This window comes from Podarcis filfolensis (genome assembly GCF_964270895.1).
Source record: "Podarcis filfolensis genome assembly, chromosome: 8".
In the NCBI taxonomy this organism is placed as follows: domain Eukaryota; kingdom Metazoa; phylum Chordata; class Lepidosauria; order Squamata; family Lacertidae; genus Podarcis; species Podarcis filfolensis.
Window position 1 is genome coordinate 35,336,739 of NC_139611.1, and position 23,445 is coordinate 35,360,183.

Consider the following 23,445-nt stretch of genomic DNA (forward strand, 5'->3'; position numbering starts at 1 on the left):
GGCTTACGCCCGGGTAAGCAGGTAGAAGACGGCACAGCCTGTCAAACGAGTGGGAAGAAAGAAGAGCGAAGGAAAAGTGCAGCGTGCGGCTGTCGCCATCGCCTTTCCCCTTCGAGGCCCCGCCCCCTTCCTCCCTGGCCCCGCCCCCTCCTCCCCAGGATTCCGCCAGGGAGACGAGCCCGGTCGTTTCCGCCACCAACCTCGTCCAGCCGCCTGCTCAGGGTGATTGACGCCGCTCTCAGCCAACGCCAGCCGCAGCTGCGGGGAAGCGGCCCCGCCCCCTTGGCCGCTGCCGCCGCCGGGCGAGCGAGCGAGCAAGCGAAAAAGATTGCTGCGATTGTCCTGGGAGGGCGCGAGGCTTAAAGGGCGAGCGGGCCAGCTTCCTCTTTTCAGCACCCTTCGGGGCCCGTGATGGATGGCGAGGAAGGCGGGGCGCGAGGAGGAAGGGGGAAGGGAGCAAAGGTGGGAGTTGCTCAACACACACACACATACCAAAATCCTAGAAATGGAACTTTTCCCCTTTTCATTTTTTTTTTTTTTTTTTTTGCGGCGGCATTAGCCAAAAGATCAGGCAAACATCCTTACAGAAGAGGAGACCGGAGATGATTTAGCAAAGGTATTACTGGGTTGGTTTGCTTCGAAAGTCCTCAAATATTGCTCTGAGACCGAAACTTTAAAATGACAGCTGTCCATGAATCGGTGCTATTTGTTCCAGCGTGGGCGATGGCGAGGCGATGAGGGCAGCAGCAGAGATTCTTCCTCGACCCCTTTGCCCGTCTCCCCACTTCTCTGTTGCTGCCATCGTCGCCTCTCAGGACCAACCCCCTCCGTTCCCGAGATCTTAACTAAGTGGAGACCACCATTCGCCTTCTGCCTAAACTACTTTTCTTTCTTTCTTTCTTTTGCATCAAAAGAAAGCCGAACGCTCTTCTAACACGATACGATCCTTGCTCGGAAGTAAGTCCCCCTGAAGCCAGAAAGGCTCCCGAGAGAAAACATGCAGGGTGAGATCGGGTCAGTTTTTCAAGAAGGAAGAAGACCCTCCCTCCTCCCCAAGATGCTGCGATGCCATGCACACTTACCTGGGAACAATCCCCATTGCAAACAGTGGGACTTACTTCTGAGTAAGCAGGGCACAGGATTGAACCCACACTTAAAAGTTGGCTCAGATAGGATAACATTGAACTCTTAAAAGTTGGCTAAAATAGGATAACATTTCCCACCCCCCTTGGGAAAAAAAGAGAGGAAGGTGGGGGGAGGGAAGCAAAACTCCTGAAACGGGAGGAAGCATCCCCAGCCAAAGAGAGAGAAAAGTTGTGGGGGGTTGGAGCGCATTCCTATAGTAACAGCAGCGGCGTGCTCAGTCCCAGCTGGTTGCTAAGAGGGTTAAAAACTGTATCCAAACAGCTTTTCTGGTTAGGCTGGGGAAGGTGGAGAGCGCGCGAGCGGGGGGGGGGGGTAGAGCGAGGGGGGGTGGAGCGGGTGGAACCCTTGCCACATGGGCCGGCTCATTGGGCGGGAGCGGCGGAGAGACAAGGGTCTCCAGCAAATCAGCGGCTAATTGATTAAGGCGAGCTCGTTTGAATAGAGCTGGCCCTGTGCCAATCGCCTTTCAAAGAGCCCCCTGTATGATTAATCGCAATGCATTATTGATAATCACAATTATAGTAAGACACATGCGCGGTGCGCGGAGGATCGGGCAAGCGGGAGGAGGCGGGAGAGGGAGGGGAAGCGCCAGGAGGAGGAGGAGGAGGAGGAGAAGGAGGGGGGCCAGGCTCGATTTCCGTAATTTTGAGAAGATTTTTTTTTAGTAATTTTTTATTCTGCCCCAGCTGATGTTTGCGCCAGCATGTCGCGGAGGAAACAGGCGAAGCCGCAGCACTTCCAAACCGACCCCGAGCTGGCCTCGAGATCTCAGCGCAATGGTGAGCTTTTTTTTTTTAAAGGGGGGTGAGCAGTTGCGTCCTGTTGGGGTGGCTTTTTGTAAGGGAGGGGGGACCTTTTTTTTAAAGAAAAAAAGGAAGAAATCGCTCTCGCTCGCTCTGTCCTGCGCGCGATTTCCCTCACTTCCGACCCATAGAACACTGATATATGTCTATCTCTTTCTTGTTAAAGCAATTATGGATCCCCCCACAAACAATCGGAACAAACTTACCTTCGGGGTTAGAGACGGTGGAGGGATGAGAGAAAGAGAGAGAGAGGCAGAAAGAGAGAGTCAGAGAGAGACTTTGGAAGCAAGAGCGTGAAGTTGATCAGCTGGAGTTGTGACTTCTTGCGGATGGTTCGAGTCCTGGGTGGTTTCTTTCCTCCTCTCTTCCCGCCCCCCTCCTCAAGCCCCGTCGCTGCCCTCTGTGGATCTTTCCCTCGCTGGATCGTTTTCGATCTGGCAAGCGGAGACCGGATCTCTCTCAATTAGCCGCACCGCCCCCCTTCCCTGAACACGCACGCTGCCACTCGCACGTTGATCGGAAGCGGAGTTGGGGAGTTCTCTTTCCCCACCTCCCCTTTGGGGAAAGATGCGCAGGACCTTGACGCCCCCCCTTATCTTTCAGGGGGTGCATCTCTGGGGTCCTGAATCTTAAAATAAAACATACCGTAGTTTATCCAAAGATCTCTCTCTCCCCCCCCCTATTTTTTATGGAGTGTTTTTTCGGCTTCCCTTCCCAGCCTTGCCTGAGAGGGTTGCCCTGGAATATTGCAACTTTCCCCCCTCCTCTCTCCAACGTGAATTTTAGAGGAAGTTGAAAAGGGGTGGTTTTTTTAATCCCACGTTTTCCAACAGCGGGGGTAGGTGGGGGGGGGGCTTGGCAGCGCCTCCTTCGCTCCCGGCTGGCCCCGATGGGTGAGTGAGAGCGAGATCTCCTTTTCCTGGCACCCGGCGCGATGCACTCCTTCCTCTTTCGTTTCCTTCATCCCCCTCTCCTCCTCGGCGTGCCCAGCTGGCCGGCTCAGCTTCTGCTCCGCCGGGCTCCACTCTCGCCTTGAATTTTCTTATCGTCGCGGCGGATCTGTGTTCGAGTTTGTCCCTTTCGGCTATGATTGCCTTTGGGGGGGGCGTGTATGCCAAAGGTTCTTCGGCGCGCACGGGAGACTTTGGCGATCGTGGGAAATTTCTATTTAAAGTGCTGCGCGCGCCTATCTCGGTATGTGGCGGCCTGCCTTTTAATGCCTTTGGTATTGATAATGCGGGGGGAGTAGAGAGGGGCCCCCGTTTTTACCTGTGCCTGTGAAAACCGGGTGAGTTTCTGAATTTGGGGAAGGGGGCGGCGAAGCCAGCGAAGAGGCCTGTCGCTGCGTGCGTGGATCATCAGCAGAAAGTGGGGGCTTGTTGTGGAAAAGCCCCGAATCCAAGGGAAAGTTTTCTTTTCGATGCCAGGCTTGTCAGTTTCTCCTGCAGGCAGAGGCGGAGGGCACAGCAGCGTGTCTCTTGCTTCAAAGTTGTTTTGTGGGGGGGATTTGGGGGGTGGCGGCGGCGTTTGGGGGTGCGCTATGCTCGGATCGTCAGCAGGAGATGCAAAGTTCTCCGTTTGTTTTTAGCAAAGGAAAGTGGGGGGACGAGAAGGCACTGTGGCAGACCTAAGAACGGAGAGCGTCCCTGCGCGTCCCTCCGTTCTTCCTCCGCCGAAGAAGCAATGGAAGGTGGCCAGGATCGTTAGGAGAGGATGGCAAGAGAGAGGAGGATGTTTGTGGACGGAGTACTTTTCCCAAGGAGGCTTACTCGGGAGTAAACCTTTCTTGAGTTCACGGCAGTTGTAGAAGTGCGAATTGGATTGTGGTAACTCTTATTTCGTGCGTGTGTGTTTTGGAAAAATCTTTTTCATCTCCCTAAATTTCTGTACACAACAGATAATGCGCGTGAGTTTGTCAGTGGATTCAATGTCCGCATGTAAAGTATGCAAAATGCGTGGTTGCTTTACACTTTTTTCCGTGGGGAGGGGGGTTGAGAGAGGCTGTAAAAAGGGAGAAATTGGTGGTGGAGGAGGATGGCCTACTCTGCCCAGCTCTTTTTCAGACGTGCAGTTAGAGTGGCACTTCAAGGACAGTGGGCAGCCTGATAAAAGCTGACTCTAAAAATCTTCACAGAAGGATGGTGACCATGTTGTGTTTCCAATAATACAGATTGTATAGGAAGAATATATATTTATATATATATATATAGCGCGGGAGCTCTTCAATTTGATTTTTTTTTTTTGCAAGGAAACAGTCCTAATCCTCCTTTTTAACAACTCTTCCTGCCCTCCCCCTCTTGCCTTCACACACATATACAAACACCCTGCACGTTTCCAGAGCAAATTTCTGTCTGTCTTAAGGGATTTGGCCAGGGGGGTGATATGCAAGAGTCTGTGTGGAGTGAGTCACCAATAGAAGCTGTGCCTCTCCCACAGTCCCATTTAAACCCCCAGCTTAGTCATTAAAAGTAGCAGTCAACAGACAAGCCCCCTCTAGCCCCCGAACCTTTCAGCATCACCCAGATCAGGGCAGCCAGTGCGGAAGGCATGGAAGTTCTTTCATTTGTCCTTTTCATGCCAGCTTTATGCCACCACCCCACTTTTTTTCTTTCTTTTTTAGTATTTCTCCCCGTTTCCATCAGCTACCATATCCTCATCCCTCATTCCCCCCCCCCTTTTGTATTGAAGAGACCTTAGAAAAGTTCGGCAACAAATTGTGCCAAAGGAACTGCAAGCAAGTTTCTATTTCCCTGGAAAGAAAGTGTCCCTTGGTGGTTTTATTATAAGGCAACATTTTGGCAACTTAAAAAAAAAACAAAAACAAAAATTCATGTCCTATCCTTTCTCAAATTCTTGACATGCGTTGGAATTCTTGTAAGAAAACTTCTTGACCTTCTTTCGACTTTGGATGAGTTGATGTCCCTTCAGTTTATTATCTAAATTCTCTTCTCAGAAATCGGTCGGGCACATATATTTTGCAACTTAATTTTTCTGCCACCAACTCCAGGTTGAAATTTCAAGAATACACTTTAGATCGCTCCTTTTTCTTTTTATCTTTATTTCTCGACAAGAGCTCCAAAAGAAGAACTCTGTGGTCTTCAAGCTGGATCAGGGATAGGAATAAGCAAAATTATTATCATTACCTTGTTGGGTGCAAGAGAGGGGACTGCTTCCCCCCACAAAAATAAAAATTTCTACTACTCTTTGATAGGTCAAGGCATCTTCGATTTGTTAAGACCTAGCTAGCTACAATTCTCCACCCTCTATATTTTAGTCTCTGGATTCGTTTTCTTTGTACGCCTCTTCCAAAACCACCCTGCTGCAGAGTTAGGGAGGAAATTCATCTTAGGGAGTTTTCATGCCTGTTGCTAACTTGATGTGCTTAAAATAACTAGATTTCATCAAAGCACAATGATATGAAGACAATACTGGTCCAGCTCTTTTTAGTCACTAGCTCACTTGAATTAACTATGTAAAGCAAGCCAGTTTTTCTCAACCCCCCCTTTTTTGCTAGTTCATTGTGCTTCGGGAAAGCATTTGTAAGAGTTAGCATTTCTAACAGCTATCTTAGTCTTTCTTCTTCTCCCCCCTCCCCTTCCTTACTGGTAATAGATTTAGGTTATGGCTCCCTTTACATGCTTGGACAATAAGTTTGACTAAGTTGCCTGGAGGCTATATTTTGTAATAGTGTTTAACAGGATTGAGTGTTGTAATAATATTGGTATACAATGGTGATGCTAAAGCCTTCAATATGGACAGTTTCCTTCACTATATGATCTATATTTTGATGCCCTAAAATTGTACACAGCCTTTCATATATGTATAAATATATATATATATATATATATATGCATGCACAGAAACACATACACTCTTATCAAGCTGAGATTAGGCAGGGTAATTAAAAGCTCAGGAAAGCACGGTGTTTTCTATCACTGTTAATCTAGACATAATTGCTGTGAAAACAAATTATATATCTTACAAATAAAATGTCATAAAATTGCCCATTTAGAGCTGGTTTCATTTTCTGCTTATTTCCCCACCCCCCTCTAGTAATCTGTTTTAGAATTCAGATCTCAGAAATTTCTCGACCTGCAGCTGTCTGCTTTTATTTATTTAAAGAAACACTTGCCCTTCTGTGGCCTAGTTTTTATCCATCTTTTCTTGAGAATTTTATACAGGTACCTTTTCTGACGCGTTGCTATTAAAACTTCTGCTGGCCTTTTCTCATTCTTTTCATTTGTGCTGCTGAAAAAAATCAAGAACGGTTTTGGTGCTGTTGGGCGAAAAAAATTTCCCTAACACTGGAAACGGTATAGCAAACATCTGGAGTTCCAGACATAAATTGTATTCAACAAGTCATTGGCTGCTGTTAGGGAAAATATACAGCTGAAGAGTTGCTTCTTCAAATTTAGGGTTCTAATCTTATCCTCATTTACCTGAGACTAAGCCTTTTTCAAATTCAGTTTGGCTTGTTTTTGAGGAGACATGTGTGGGATTGCACTGCTGTAAGGTTTCTAGAATACTTGTTACATTTAGAGTTGGCTGTATATCCCCCCCTTTAAGCTTTTTTTTTTTTTTAAAAAAAGAGGGTAATGGCCTAATCTTAACACAGAAGCAGTATTTCTGTAGCAGAGTTATTCAGTCTATTGCAAAGACTGGGACAGAAGGATAATCCAGAGGATACAAGGTGCTAACAATTCCCTTTGGGCATGGGAAACACAAACTCTGGGATTCATAGTGAACTATTAACCTACCCTGACTATCTACACATTTGACATAATTATCCAAGTTATAATTAATTACATTTTCAATTAACACCATTTGAAATCAGGCTTGCTGAACAATGGTCTCTCTCTCTCTCTCTCTCTCTCCCCCCCTTTATTACAGGATAAGGCATTTCTTTTCAAAAGACCGAACTATTTTTGCACAATTGTGTATGTACTTACATTTTAACAAAATAGAATATTTGAGACGAGTTCAACACAGGCAGAAATGCTAAGAATAATTCATGAACGGCCCTCAATACTTTGATTCAGAAGTAAATCTTGTTTTAAATGAATGGCAATTGCTTTTGTACAGATGTGTTAAAGTTGCAGTTATACAATCAGTGTGAAACAATTTTGAGAGTCTGGGGTTGTGTTCACGAAATATCGTCCTTTGCCCCTTTCTGAGCTGCATGTTTTGCGTCCTCAGAAACCTCATTTAACTTTTGTGCAATCAATTCCAAAAGTAGCTGTTTCAATAGATTTTCCTTTCCTTTTTTCCCGTTTGACTCCTGATAAAGATCCTTTCCAGAAGGGTGGACTTCTTAGGTGTAGAAACATCCTTTTTGTTGATCACTGTGGCAAATGGTATCAGCTGGAGAAGGGAGGGGAGAGATGGAATAAATTGATAATAAACTGGTGGAGGGTGATTGTGGGAAGAAACTTCCAGATAACCGCTGGTAAAGGCAACCTGAGAGAGGGCCCCAATCAACGCCTCTTCTACCTTTTCCAAAAGTGGATAGTGATATCTCAGATATATATATATATATATATATATATATATATATATATATAATGTCCTTTTTCGGGGGGGGGGGGAGCCAAAAAGCAGACTTGTCTCCCAGCAGTGTCTTTCCTCAGAGGGCTATTAGTTGGGGATGTTTGGCCAATCCGTGCTAGGGGGAAACCTCGAAGTGTTTGGATGTTTTAACCTTTGCCAGCCTCCTTCCAGTCAAAGGTGACAAAGTTCAGATCACAATATGCAGTTCAATATCTTGCCGGTGACCCCCAAATAGAGTCTTACCAGGCGCTTAGCAGGAAGCTGATAGTTTATTTTAGCTTCACCTTATCAGCCTCGCTGCTTTTGCTAACTCTTATTCCCTTGTCACCCCCTTGGACGCCAGACCCCCAAAGAGGGGATTGACAGCCAGTTGCCACAGCGCCTTTGCCTCCCCCCCCACTCCAAACAACAGGGATTTGGTTTCTTGTTCCTTTGCCAATGTTTGCATAGCCAAAGTTTAGATATTGCTTCTCTCTCCCCTCCTCTCTTTCCCCTTCTCTTTGGTTTCTCACTGGAACAATGAAACTGCTCTCAACTTTTTGGGAGAAACTGTTGCAGCAGGAACCCCACCTAGTGTTCGTTTTGATTCAGCCGTAGGAAAGAGTTCTTTTATTTTAAGTAGCTACGTAGGTAGGTCCGTCTCCCGGCTTTTAAAAATAGAAATGCTCTTAAACAGTGCAAATCAATTAACAATTGGGTTAATTGAAAGGCGCGTCTGTGTATTTGATCTCGGGTGGAAGAATCCTTTTCTGAGGGGTTTCAAAGGGATGGGAAAATAGTTGTTTGCTAGTTGTTGTAGGGAAGGATGGAAACTGTTGGGAAGAGAGGGTATATATTCTTAATATATTGCCCCTATAATGCCTCTACTAATGTTTGAATATAAATACAGCTGTGACCCCCCCAAAGTTCATTTTTAAATTGCATATGAGAATGAAGAGACTACGTTTGACCTTGATTTGCATATGTGTATCCTAACTTATCTATAAACTTTATTCTTGTAATTGAAATATCAATGTGAAGTTGTTCTGTGAATGTCCAGAAATGCATTCCAAAGAATATTTATTCATAAAGTGGAAAGGCCTTGTCCAATCTCATTGCTTTGCAGATAGACACTTAGAGCGAAAGGGCTTGCCTCTCTTCCAAGTTTTGTGGAAGATGACTGAATGTTTGAATTTTTTTCTGAAGTTTTTGCCTCAAAGCAGTTCAAAATTTCTCCCTTTGGAGAAAGCAATCAAGTTGGCATGAATAGTTAAGGTTAGCAGCAGAATTCTTGCAGTTTTTGTAGGAACCTATTGATCCTGCTCTTGATTGGTGGTTGTAGGCCTTGGAAAGCAAAGTTCCCTGGGTGGCATTTTCCCTTTTCTGTTTTAAAAAATAGGCGTCTGCTGTTGAAACTTCATTTTCTTATAAATACATCTTGATATAAATACATCTCTTTGAATTTTCCATTTCAAAAGTGCTGCCTGCAGATATATTATCATGCTTCTTTTTAACAAGATCTATAAAAGATTAAATCTTTCTGTCAGGTGATAGGCACAGTTGCTTTGGTTCATCATGTCGCCAATTACTCTGATTAAAAAGCCGTTAAGGAAACACTGCCTTAATTTTTGTTTCATTTCGGGGTTTTGTTTTTTTGAAAAAGATATGACTTTAAAGTAGTGGAAGCTGCTTTAAGCTGTAATGTATTTCAGTTTCTGAAATTTCTAAGCGTGTTGTTTTTAATGAACCTGAGAAGCAATTGTGAATTTAGGTTATTCCTGATTAGCATGTGAGCATTTTCCCCTGTGTGTGCCAAACTGTGGTAAGAGGAGACAATGCCAGTGTCAGTTTTAGAATATTTAGCATGCACATATCAAATTTGTTGAGGAAAAAATAATCACTAGGTATTAACGCTGAGGAAATAAAGTTTCCTTAGCGTACCTCTTTTGGTACAGGTTTTGCGAGAAAATCTCATCGTTTTGTTTCTTCTTAACTGGCCCTTATGAGTGCAGTATAACATTACTTTATTTTTTAAAAAAGCGATGGGTACTTTAAATCCTGTAACTGGAACGTGTTGTGCTGAGCATTGCAACTTAAGGTAGCGAAAGAATAGCGAGCACTGCAACTTGACATGGAGGACATGTGTTGCATTTTGTGTGCAGCGAAGTATCAGGCAGGTAAAATAACAGGGCCTTTGTAAACCAGGATTATAATAATCTACTGCAAGGGTGAAGAAAGGGAATTGGAACAGGTTTTAATTTTCAGTACAGGCGTGCTAAATATTTGAAGCAAATCCACTGTCATGTGTACAATTCATCAGTTGGTTTTCTGATTTCTCTCTTCTCTCCCCCCCCCCCCCGCAAGTTATTTAGTTTTGAATCTGTCATTATTTGTCTAAGCACAGCTGACCAAGCAAAACCATGTTTTAAAGTGGGCTTTATGTTTTGATAAATGTGATCTGGTTGAAAAGTATTTTCGACTGAATGTGGAGCTTAATAGAACATGCTGACATAATAGTTTTAATGCATTTTGTTGAAAATGTGTGAACAAACAGAATAGCTTTTGTTCCTTCATAATTGGCTGTAAAAGTAGATGGAAACATCACCATTACATATGGAAATGTGGAAGAAAGGAATAACATTTTCGGTCGGCTATATTCAGAATTGGATTCCCTGGTTTTAAAATAAGCATCTAAAATGGATGCCTCATTTGAAATTAGTTGTCAAAATACAATGCTCTAAATGGAATGTTTGTCACGATGGATCTATATATTTTGTTCTGCACGAAACAGGGAAATAACTAAAGCAGTGTATGCAAATAGACTGCATTTAATATTTCGCCTTACCTTTTTTTACGCCCATGAAGCGAAGTACCAAAATTGCAGCCTTAATATGCTAGGATGTGACAAGAGGCAGAGTGACCAAATATTATTATTTTAAAATGGATTGATAATTATCCTTTCCCAGTAAAAACTTTTATAGAGGGGTATCCATTTTTTTAAAAAAGAAAATAATGCAAAGACTGTATGGCATATTTGCCCCATAGTATATCTTGAAACGAGTTCATTTGCTCTTCTGTATAAATGCAGAACTCTAAAGTATTTGCTGTTTAAGGAAACCGAGTGCAGTTCTTTTTCTCTCTCGGTGGGTCCAATGGCTGTGTAAACTTGGATCAGTTTTAACTTGTAAAAGCAAACCCTTCTTCGCCCCCCCCTTTTCCCAGGAACTTTTAATGTTCGTTTTCTTCTGAGATTTAATTTGGAAGTCATGGAAACTACCTATTATCTGATTTTAGTGTTGCAGCAAAACAGGCAGGGAGGTAATCCTTGAATTAAACGAGCTCCCCCCACCCTTCCCTGGCTTTCTAAATTGACCACACACAATCTGTACAACCAAATTCTGTGTCCTCATGCTGAGAAAACAATAGGGAACCATCCTTTCTTTTGAATAAGATCAGCTAGTTTGAAGTCAGAGGCTTCTTCTTCTTTTTGTAACGATTAATTTACAAATGGATCTCAGCGATAAGAAAAGGGAGCAACCAGTGATAACAAACATGAAATGAAAGGGGGTTTTTCTAATGAAAGGTTCCGAGTTATCTGCTAAACAATTGACAAGAGTTAAAAGCAAATAGTTTTGATATGCACTCAGACAAGGGAGATTGCAGAGGGTTATCAACCTTAACAACCCAGATTGATTTCTTATTGTATAGAAACATTTTCTCTTAACAGCTCATCTTCTCCCCCCCCTTTGATGGTTTCTCTCCCCCCCCCTTTCCCAGAAATGTAAAGTTTTTAATGCTGCTTTTATAGATATGAGGTCATACTCTGATCTAATCTCCATGGTTGTAAAGTACAATGACTGCAGGCAGTTGTGGGATCTTGTATACTCACAATGGGGTTACCCAGAGATTTACACTGGTACCACTGAGGTTAGAATTGGCATCATAAAAGGCAACTTAACACCCCGATCCTAGGCACATTTAGTTGGATGTAAGTTCTAAGCGTTCTTATGAAGAAGTCGCCACATTGAATTCAGTGGGGCTTACTTTGGAGTAAGTGTGGAAATCTGTGCTGGGGACCTGCAGTTCTGGATGAAGCAATTGACTAGCAAATTAAAAAATGCATAGCATGTTGAGGGCGACTTAGGGGCTTGTGGAGCTATATAGCAGAGTGGAAAGGACTCTGCGGTCTTCAAGTAAGCATCATAAGTAGGATTAGGCAACAAATGCTTGATTGTGAAAATATGAATATTATTCTTTGACAAGGGATTTCTCATTTTTTCCCATTTTATGTGTAACAAAGGCTTTAGATGTTGTGGGGTGAACTTTGGAAGGGAAAACCAATGCTTTGTAGGAGGATCAGAGTTAGCTCTGAGTTATGCAGGAATGGGAAAGCTAGCTTGTTTGTTTGTTTCTCGTTCATGTCAACCTGAAGCTTGGGCGATATGTGCTCCCCCCCCTCACCCTTCTCTCCTCCCCCCATTCTTTCTTGTCAGCAACTGATTGGGACCTTGAACGACTACAAATTAGTTTAGTGACGGGGTGACTGTCACTGATATCTTTGAATCGGTTGAGGATGAACAAGGTTGACGGGGAGCTTGAGAGTCTAATGAGTCCTTCAAATGCTTGATTTGCCACTCGGTGGACAACTAGGCAATAAGCAGTATGAAACATTGGAAATCAATACCTTGCTATGGAATTTCATTATGCCCCAATGTCTTTGGTTCATACTATTTTATCTTTTGATGGATTATCTGGAGGAAATGATCATCTGAGACACAGGTAGCCATAAAAAGTACCCCTTGTACAGTCTTAAAAATCAGTCATGGGCAACCTTTGTGAAGTCACAATATTGATTTTTTTCACATGTATGGCCAGTCTTGGTCTGTTTTGGTAGTGGGAGAAAGTGGCAGATCTCACCAAAATGTCTTGGAGGGAGAAAGAAAGATGCAATGCAAGGCCTACAGGTTTCTTCTCTGGTGCTTGAAGCCATGCACTGTTGCTAGGAAGCGATATTTACAGGCTAGGGAAGCGGGACACACAATCCCTAGATGGAAATTTGCATGCTCTTTCGGTAGCTTCCAGCACCCCAATTCTGGCACCAGTACTGCCTGCCTGAACCTCCCATCTTCCTTTGCAGACCCAGTTTAAGGCTGTTATGTGCATGCTGTGTGCAATATTCCTTTACTCTACAGTAGCCTGACCTGATAACATAAAAACAAGGCTAACAATGGAGGAAAAATGGAATGAATCAACAATATGTTGCGCTGAATACAAACATAATCAGCCACAACATGTGAAATGGTGCCCGGTGCACTAAACGGCGCTCTTCGTTTCGGCCGCCTCCATGTGTGCAGAAGTCAAATTACATCTTTTACCCCATCTCATCCAGAAATTTAATTTCTAGGGATCATCTAGAAGGGGCCTGAGAGTTTAGGCCAAATGTAGTCTACAAGCTGCCCTCCAGATGGACTGCAACTCCTATAATCTTTGACTATTGACCATGACAACTGGGACTGATGGGAGTTGTAGCTCAAAATATTTGGAAGGTGCCACATTGGCTACCCCTGCTTTAAGACCATGTGGCTGCACATTGACTTTTTTTTTAAGTCACTCATGAAATAGGGAAAGTAACTTATTTATCATGGACTGGTACCAGAAATATCAGGGAGATCTTGGGGACACAAGCAAAGAGTGTAGGAAAGTGAAGGGGTGGTTGAAGACTAAGCAGGAAACCTTTTTGAGATAGGTGCACTCTAGCAAATCTTAACATCGCCTATCCTACAGATCAGATTTGTGTTTCTGCTCAGTTGCTAATCTTGCTCTTTTTCTTACCCCCCTCCCTTTGCCTTGATGTTTTAGGAGACACGCAGAAGGGTCAAACAAATCGAACCACCAAGGCGAAGGATGCCCACGTCTGTGGCAGATGCTGTGCTGAGTTCTTTGAACTATCGGATCTCCTGCAACACAAGAAGAACTGTAGTAAAAATCAATTAGTTTTAATTGTGAATGAAAATCCTGTTTCTCCTTCTGAAGCCTGCCCTCCCAGCTCCCCTACTGATAATCCTGACGAGCAGAGGAATGACACAGTTAATAACATGGATCAAGTAGACCGCAGCAGCCATCCTGAGCATAACAACAAACTTGACAAAGAAGAATCCATGGACGTGGAGGCTTCCGGCGTTAGTAACGGCACTAGCGGCAGTTCCCAGAGCGCCAGCGATAGCGTTGTGAGTGGTAACTGCTCCACCATGGGTACCTCAGCTATCACAACCTCTCTACCTCAAATAGGGGACCTGACAACGCTAGGCAACTTCTCGGTCATCAACAGCAATGTCATCATTGAAAACCTTCAGAGCACGAAAGTGGCGGTCGCCCAGTTCTCGCAGGAAGCACGGTGCAATGGCGCCTCGGCTGGGAAGCTGGCCATCCCTTCCCTCATGGAGCAACTGTTGGCATTGCAGCAGCAACAGATCCACCAGTTGCAGCTGATTGAACAAATTCGTCACCAAATATTATTGCTGGCTTCACAGAACGTGGACCTGCCAACGTCTCCCAGCCCCTCTCAGAGCACGTTACGAACATCTGCCAACCCCTTGTCCACGTTAAGTTCCCATTTATCCCAGCAGCTGGCTGCGGCGGCTGGGTTGGCACAAAGCCTAGCTAGCCAGTCTGCCAGCATCAGTGGTGTGAAGCAACTGCCCCCTATACAGCTACCTCAGAGCAATCCTGGCAACCCGGCAATTCCATCCAGTAGCGGCTCATCTCCAAATATTAACCTATCCGCAGTGGCAATTACGGCACCATCCTCTGACAAAGGGGCTACAAATGCTGGTGGCTCGCAGCTTGGCAGCCCGCCAGTGACGGCGGCGTCCTCACCAGCTTTTGCAATAAGCAGTTTATTAAGCCCTGTATCGAACCCTCTTCTACCTCAACCCACCCCTAGCAACTCTGTGTTCCCCAATCCTTTGTCCGGTCTTGGAACGCCTGTAGAGGATTTGAGCTCCTTGGCTGCCCTGGCCCAGCAAAGGAAAAGCAAGCCCCCCAGCCTGGCCACCTTCGAAGCGAAAAGTGCTTCAGACGAAGCATTCTTCAAGCATAAATGCAGGTTCTGTGCGAAAGTGTTTGGGAGCGACAGTGCCTTGCAGATCCATTTGCGTTCTCACACCGGGGAGAGGCCGTTCAAATGCAACATCTGTGGAAACCGGTTTTCCACCAAGGGGAACTTAAAAGTCCACTTTCAGCGTCATAAAGAAAAATACCCTCACATTCAAATGAACCCGTACCCAGTGCCAGAGCATTTGGACAACATTCCCACAAGCACAGGTATCCCGTATGGAATGTCGATACCGCCCGAGAAGCCTGTAACAAGCTGGCTGGACAGCAAGCCAGTGTTATCCACTTTGACGACATCAGTTGGCCTACCGCTTCCTCCCACAATTCCAAGCTTGACCCCTTTCATCAAAACAGAGGAGCCTCAGCCTATTCCCATCACTCACCCTTCATCTAGTCCCCCATGTTCTGTGAAAAGCGACTCTGGCTCCATTGATCCTGCTGGGAAGAACTCCAACGGGCATTTAGTTGAAGGGGAGACGGGCCCCTTGCTCTCCTCCAATGACAAGCCAGAGGAAAGCACCCAGATGCCCAGCGCCTCTGCTAGTCTTAACAGTTCTGTAACCTCGCCGGCAGCAGATTCAGGTTCCATCAATGTGGTCACTTTCACCAATCCACTGATGCCTCTCATGTCGGAGCAATTTAAGGCCAAGTTTCCATTTGGGGGGCTGCTGGACGCAACGCCGACCTCTGAGACCTCCAAACTGCAGCAGCTAGTGGAAAATATTGACAAAAAGGCAACCGATCCCAATGAGTGTGTCATTTGCCACCGAGTTCTTAGTTGCCAGAGTGCTTTGAAAATGCACTATCGCACACATACTGGTGAAAGGCCCTTTAAATGCAAAATCTGTGGCCGCGCCTTTACGACAAAAGGAAATCTCAAGACCCATTACAGCGTTCACCGTGCCATGCCCCCGCTGAGAGTGCAACACTCCTGCCCGATCTGCCAGAAAAAGTTCACCAATGCCGTTGTGCTACAGCAGCACATCCGGATGCACATGGGCGGACAGATACCCAACACACCTGTGACAGAAAACTATCCCGAGTCGATGGAATCTGACACGGGTTCTTTTGATGAGAAGAACTTTGATGATCTGGATAACTTTTCTGATGAAAACATGGAAGACTGTCCTGACAGCAGCGTACCAGATACCCCGAAATCCATTGATGCATCTCAAGATAGTTTATCATCTTCCCCATTGCCACTGGAAATGTCAAGTATTGCTGCTTTAGAAAATCAGATGAAGATGATAAATGCGGGGCTTGCTGAGCAGCTTCAAGCAAGCTTAAAATCTGTTGAGAATGGGTCAGTGGAAGGGGACATCATGACGAATGATTCGTCATCCATTGGTGGCGATATGGAAAGCCAAAGTGCTGGGAGTCCTGCTATTTCAGAGTCTACCTCTTCCATGCAGGCCTTGTCCCCTTCCAACAGCATGGCTGAGTACCACAAGTCGCCGTGCATCGAAGAGAAACCACCAAAAATGTTACCGAACGATTTTGCCAATGGTTGGCCTCCAGCCCTTGCAAACGGTGGTGCTTTGGATTTGACGTCTGGCAACCCCGAGAAAATGATTAAGGAAGAGTCCTTGAGCATGCTGTTTCCTTTTCGAGACAGAGGCAAGCTGAAGAACACGGCCTGCGACATTTGTGGCAAAACGTTTGCATGTCAGAGTGCCTTGGACATTCATTACAGAAGTCATACCAAAGAGAGACCATTTATTTGCACAGTTTGCAATCGTGGCTTTTCCACAAAGGGTAATTTGAAGCAGCATATGTTGACACATCAAATGCGAGATCTACCATCACAGCTGTTTGAACCCAATTCAACCCTTGGCCCCAATCAGAACTCTTCGTCAGCGATGCCCACTAACTCACTCTCGTCTCTGATAAAGACGGAGGTTAACGGTTTTGTACACAGCGCTCCTCAGGACAGCAAAGAGATGTCGCCTGCCCTGGTTCCTTCGGGGCCTCTGCCACCTTCAGCTACATCACCAGTCTTGCTTCCGGCTCTCCCCAGAAGAACGCCGAAGCAGCACTACTGCAACACGTGTGGGAAAACCTTCTCGTCCTCCAGTGCTTTGCAGATCCACGAAAGGACTCACACTGGAGAGAAGCCTTTTGCCTGCACTATATGTGGAAGAGCTTTCACAACAAAAGGCAATCTTAAGGTACTTTCCTCCCCACCTCTATAGTCATAATATTCTGTCTTGCTTTTGGCATCAAATTGCACTTGACATATTTGGGCCTAGTTTGTGCATAACCATAGTTTATTCAACAAACCACAATTTTTCCCACAGATGATCAAAACAAGCCACCTCTTGTTTCTGTTTTCCAACTGCTGACTTATTCCTTTGTAGTTTGGTTGAGTGTCTTGGGGAGGGTGGTCAAACAAACCATGGTTAAGCAAAGGGTGCTGGGTTAGCACAGTAAGGCCAAGCAACAGTTAAAAGAAACCAAAGTTTGTAAGCCACCCATGAGTCATGGCTTCAGATTCAGGTTTGTTGGCAGGAAACAAATCAAACTTAACATGCTGGGCAGGGTTCACACATGACACTACACCATGGTTTAATAAATTATGGTCTAGCATTGTGTGTAAATTGGGCATTTGCATTTCATGCTGTGCATCCTGTCCTTTGTCTGCAGTCTCAGGAGAGCTCCACATTTTTTAGATGGCAAGCCTAAACCCTTCCTGTACACTGATACTCCCATGTAAATTGTGAATGGAATACACTCATTTTCACATGTATGGAAACCTGGGCCAAATTGTGTTTTGTAGCAAGTGTTCTTAGATGGACCTCTTCAATCCTTTTATGGTTCTGTGATGCGCATACCCAGCAATGGTGCTTGCTGCATGCAATGGAGGGGCATTGCCCTCAGATTACTGATACCTGATGGCAAATATAAAGGAGCAGGAAGCTCTGTTTTGGGGACTGATGCTAAGGCAAAAGCTGTGTGGGGTGTCAATATGTGTGTATGACTATACCATGTGTTACCCCATCTACTTATAAAGAGAAGGATTGGTTTGCTTTCCCCAGGACTTTCAACTATGATTTTTGGGAAATGGGAAAGAGAGGGGGAAAGCTTCTGCTTCTGCTGAAACTCTAGATTAGAAAGGTAATCTGGGTGTTGCTTCCATCAATCAGAAGATAAGGCTCCCAGACCTCAATATCCTTCATCCCTACTGTTTTTGGATATGGTATCAATGGTGTCAGGTGCCTGGTGGAGCAGAAGGCAGGGAGCCCAAAAGGAGATGGTGCCAGAGCCGATGACTGGCAGAGCCAAGGAATTCTAGTTTTGCCCCCGTCTTCCTCCCTGTTGAGTTTTGTAAGGGCAACACTGAGATTAAAGAGTAGGAAGGTGACAGGCAGTGTCCCAGATTGGCCTAGTGGACCAGCCTCCACTGTGCTATTTATTTATTTTAAAATATTTATAGGTTGCCTTTCCAGATGAAGGCCACTCAAAGTAGCACACAACAGTATTCTGCGCAGTGAATTTCTTAATCTTTTTCCTCATTTGCCAAAAATGTTTATTTCTTTTCTCATGCTCATAACCCAACTTATTCTCCTACATTACCCATGGGAGCATACTAGTGTTAGAAACTAAGATATATAATCTAATCATCAAATGGCACCTTAAACCTAGGTTACAGTCACCACAATGAATTGTCTAGGTGTCATTCCCTCCACCCCAATTGATTTTTTTAAATCACCATTATTATTTCATTTCATTTGGTTACCTAGTTATATTTCATAGAACAAATCTCAATGTGGTTTACAACACATTAAAACATCAGATAAAACAATGCAGAATAAAACAAATACAAGCTTCAAGGAAAATCTTTCAAATCCTTCTCTTAGTGACATTTTGCTTTCCCCAGTCGCCAACCTGGTATCCAGAGATCTCCACGTGGTCACAATTGCACCCACCAAACACACCTGGTGCCTGGCTAGTTTCTAGCACTGGAGTGTGCATGTGGCTTCTAAGTCATCACCTATCAAGGCACTAATCATCTTAGCTTTAGCAAGATGATGGCTTCCTGTGCATCCACCTCAGGCTGCACCCAGGAATGTATTTTCAGTTCCTGGCCAATTATTTCCATGCATAACAGCTAGAAGCATATTTGCATACATCTGTGTTAATCTAATCACTGTTTTGTGTTTTCAAACTTCATCCCCCCCCCTCCACTCTTTTTGGTGAATACAGAATTTTATAGGCTCCCCAATTAAAGACACTCAGAAAGTGCACTTTGTATATATACTCAGAACAGCAAAAGAATTCTCTTGTTACAGTTAAATTACTCTTTTCATAATGTTAAAGCAGAGTACCACGAAGTCCTAAATATGAGCAAGATCCTAGCTTTAATTGCAAATCTAGCTGATGTTTCTTACTGGCATGTGTTGAAAAAGCAAATGTGCTTCATTTATATAACCAGTGCTTTTTTCTAAAAAAAAAAAAATGTTTAGGGGTACTTTCATTTTCCTACTCATATTGAAATACTGCCCCTCAGTGAGGCCAAACTTAATTTCACAAAATGTTTAGGGGTATGCGTACCCATGTGTCCCCCCCCCCCCCCCCGCCGCCTGAAAAAAGGACTGTATATTACACCGGTGAAACACTTTCAAATGCGCATCTCCCCTCCACCCCCTGCAGATGGTTTTTTCCTCTAGATATTTTTTGCAGAGGCGATACAAGATGAATAACTACTTTCAGGGCATCCGGCCTGCACATGTTAAGCTCTCCAATGAGCAATTAGTGGAGGATTCTTTCAACCAGTTTAACTGGACATTTATAGGGGAAAGGGGTGTCTAATAAAGTAGTTGGCATTGTGATGGCAGTGGGTGACGAAAATAGATCAAACTGTGTATGGCCACGCTAAACAAAACACATTTAATAAAAGCGAGGGGTTGTAAAGTCCATCTTGTAGGCAGGAGAAACTTAGGCTGTTAGTTGAACCAGATGAGCTGTCATTGGTTATTGATTAAAAAGAGGAATTTTAACCTTTTAGCCTTTCGCATGGCCTTCTAGAATGGGAATGGTCAATGTCTGTATTCTAGGAGCGGGGGTACACGCACACATTGCTATCCAGGCAATGATCTGAGGAATGAAAGTGTATATTGCAGCATAAAGGGCTCCCCCGCAAAGTGGTTAAGCTCCATAGTAGAGCTGGGTGGTGCTCTGTTCTGGCATCAGAACCCAGGCGTAGCATGCCCAGCAAACAGGTACTTCAACGGTTCTCTTGCCTCTGAAATCCCAAAGAATGATGTCTCATTAAAGGTGTGAACTAGCTCTATTTTTGCACAACTTTCAATGTTGTTTCCCCAACCCCCTTCCTTGGCAAGTGCAAAGCGTAGGCGGGCTGTTTGAACCTTCCTCTTGGTGTTTGCTTGCTGCCTCTTTTCCCTTCCCACCTTTACTCAGTCACAGAACTTGAGGGATGTCTGGCAGTTCCTACATGGTCCAGACATAAACCAGAGCCAATCCTACATAGCTTCAGCAAGGTGCCTGTGTCAGATGTCCTCAAACTAGGCTTAGGGAAAACTGAGGTGCCATAGACTGCCCGCAGCCTGCCAGCTGACATCTTTCTGCTATAGATCAGGGGTGGGGAATCTCAGACCCAAGGCCCAAATATGCCCTGCCACAGTCCACCCTCCTTTAGTCATAGCCCTACTTCTCAAGCCATAACCCTCACCAGCATTGCTTGATACCACCTTTAGGGATTGTTTTTGCTTGGCTAGAATGTATCCTTGCTCTCTGATGATGCCTCTCACTTGCCTGGATTGAGAACCAAGAGGGAGAGGTGTGTGTAGAAACTTGCCCACTTTGCACAACTGTGCATATATTTCTATATATCTCCACCCACTTTGGTCTCTGGCTTGTGGCCCCTGGACAATTGCCTAGAAGGGAATGTGATCCATGGGCTCAAAAGATATTCCCCACCCCTTCTGTAGACAGCAAGAACCAACAATGGCGATGCAGTGTTTTCAGGTATTTTTGACCATCGTGAAAATAACGCCTGCCGCTGCTAACCAGTCTCTCTTTCAGGTTCACATGGGGACGCACATGTGGAACAGCACACCTGCCCGGCGAGGCAGACGGCTTTCTGTGGATGGCCCCATGACTTTTCTCGGAAGCAACCCTGTAAAGTTCCCAGACATCTTTCCAAAAGAGTTGGCCGTGAGGTCGGGAAATGGAGACCCGTCCAGCTTCTGGAATCAGTACGCCGCGGCTCTCTCCAACGGCTTGGCGATGAAGACAAATGAGATCTCGGTCATTCAGAATGGTGGCATCCCTCCAATTCCTGGGAGCCTGGGCAATGGGAGCAGCTCCCCGATTAGCGGCTTGACGGGCAGTCTGGAGAAGCTCCAGAACTCGGAACCTAACGCGCCTCTAGCTGGTCTGGAGAAAATGGCAGGCAGCGAGAATGGGACTAATTTCCGCTTCACGCGCTTTGTGGAAGACGGCAAAGAGATTGTAACCAATTAGGACACGTGTTACGAACATTCCGGCAGATATTGCAACCTAAGGTTGTGCAGGTTTTTGTTTTCTTTGGAAAGTTGGGGGGGTGGGGGCGAATTGACAAAGTGACATTAAAAAAAGACATTCTTTTGTACCCTGTTCGACATCTAGAGTTCTAAAAACAGCTTATTTATTAGTGATATAACTTTTTTTTTTTTTGCTTTGCAAACACATGCAAGCATTAACTTTGGTCTTCTGTATTTTGAACTAAATACTAATTGACTAGAGTGCTGTAACATTTATGGCAATGCAGGTCTGTTCAGCTAGGTGGTCTCGTTCTGGCATTTAACTTATTTTCTATATCCAGATTAACATGAACTTTTTGTGGGGGCGACACAGTGCCTCCGTAATCCATTTCTCCCACCCACCCATCACCCCTCCCCCTCGTAACAAAAAGTCTGTATATGTGTATACTTCGATCCCGATGGGAAAAAGAGATTTATCGGCAAATACGTTGTTTAATTCTCCAAACAGATTTGCGCACAGGATTTGAAAATGGACAATATAAAATTCAACTATATGCATCCTCCACAACAGGCTCGATTTGTTTTTTGGTTTTGAAATTTTTATTCTAAAATTAAAACAGCTTTTTTTTGGTGGGGAGGGTGTGTGTGTTAAGACTTAACTTTCTCCCTCCTTTTTGAATTGTCCTTCATACTGTGCTTGAGGTTTTTGGTTTTGTTTTGTTTTTTTACTGAAGTTGTCTTAGATGTTAATAAGTTTCTGTACAGTAAACAAGCAAGCAGATGATTAGAGGAGGTCCAAAAATGTTTTTGGTAGTTTGAAACGTTTTGCCTTGTAGGTATATTCACATAGAGGGAGAGAGAGAGAATGGGGTGGAAAGTGCTGGACATTGTGCTGCTATAAAAAGCATCTTGATCAACCTTCCATGGACAAATTCAGATGCTCCTGTATATACAATGAGAAATCTCGAGTTCATTAAAATGTACATATGTTCCCCATGAGCTCAAACCCAACTTCTTGACCGAGAGAACAAGAATAGTGTTCGTTTTATTTTGTATTAAGTCTGGGGGTGATTGGGAAGAAGCCTTTGGACTGTTACATGCACTTTCTTGGATAACTGAAAGGAAATAGGTCCAGTTTCTTCTAACATTTAATACTTAACTAACAGCAGAGATACTGTAATTTTACGCGAGTAATCAAATACATTTTTTTTCAACAGATGACGTTGGTAATTTTCTCTGTGTTTGTGTTTAAAAGAGAAGGGCTTTTCTTCCAGAACGGCTCTGGATTGTGGCCCTTTGGGTTGTATGTTCCTTTTAAGAAAATAAGGGGATGTGGTATATGACATTACACACAGAGGTGTACGTGCAAGTATACTAACCCCCCAAAAAACCCCTTCATGGCCAATGTTCAGGAAGGATGATGGGAGTTGTAATCTGAGACATGACTCACTTAAGTCTGTTAATTTCTGTCGGTCTAGTGAATTTGGTTGGATAGAACCCACCTTTTTCTATTTATCTCTAATCCCATTCTGGGACTGGCTTCTCCATCTTCTTCTCCTTCAATCCATCCATCCCTTGTCTCTCTCTCCTTCCAGTTAATTCTCTTCCTTCCCTTTCACTTGTGTGGACCTTCCCTCCATTGCCTTTCTTGTCTCCTCTCCCTTTTTCCCTTTCCTCCCCTTCAACTTGGTAAGCTGCAACCACCCTCTCCAGCTCCCACCTATTTGACCCATATATCGGAAGCTGCGACGGCTGGCGTTGGCCCACCCAAAAGCCCTGCAGGTGGGACCACAAAGCTGAGTTCCATCTGAAAGTAAGCGAAGGCTCCCTAGCAGTCCCCAGTCCCCAATGAGAAAAACACTGCTCTTGATTAGGCTTGTAAATGACTACTTGTGGCTAGTCAGAATTTCCTTGAGGACAACGAAAGTTGATTGGATTGTTTTTCACCTGGGCAAATGACCAAAGCAGGCATTGTGTTGAAAGGGCTACTAACTTGAATAGACATTTTTACAAGGCTTCTCTAGAGCAGAAAGGAGTTTGGAACTTTCCATAGAGTATACAAGAACTTTAACAGATTCTTAGCCTACCTAAGAATACAAACATTGATGTATTTGATGGATGTTTGAATGACCTCAATAGGGATATCATCTAAAACCAGTTTGAAGTCCATATCGTGATTCTTGTTTCGTAATTTTTGACCTGGCAATATATTGCGAATCATGATGTATGTTAGGACTGAGCGATGTCTTTCAACATTGTGATATATCACCAGTTAAACATCACAATATGCCAATATATCATGATGTCTGAAATAAGGATGTAACTATGCAGAGGTAAATGGGGTAATGTCCTGGAAACTGCTACTACTAGGGGTC

The 23,445-nt window shown here is 44.4% G+C and overlaps 1 protein-coding gene across 3 annotated transcripts; it reads left to right on the forward strand.

Moving 5' to 3' along the window:
- Positions 1-335: 335 nt before the first annotated feature.
- On the forward strand, positions 336-22,069 carry SALL1 (spalt like transcription factor 1). 3 transcript variants are annotated; one of them, XM_083625994.1, is made up of 4 exons: positions 336-616; positions 1,833-1,925; positions 13,335-16,756; positions 20,631-22,069. In XM_083625994.1, the coding sequence occupies exons 2-4, from the start codon at positions 1,850-1,852 to the stop codon at positions 21,069-21,071; spliced, it is 3,939 nt and encodes a 1,312-aa protein (XP_083482120.1). In that variant the 5' UTR covers positions 336-616; positions 1,833-1,849; the 3' UTR covers positions 21,072-22,069. The 3 variants fall into 3 exon arrangements, with proteins under 3 accessions (XP_083482120.1, XP_083482122.1, XP_083482121.1); XM_083625996.1 differs by lacking the exons at positions 336-616; positions 1,833-1,925 and adding an exon at positions 2,824-2,842; XM_083625995.1 differs by lacking the exons at positions 336-616; positions 1,833-1,925 and adding an exon at positions 12,382-12,439.
- Positions 22,070-23,445: the final 1,376 nt, after the last annotated feature.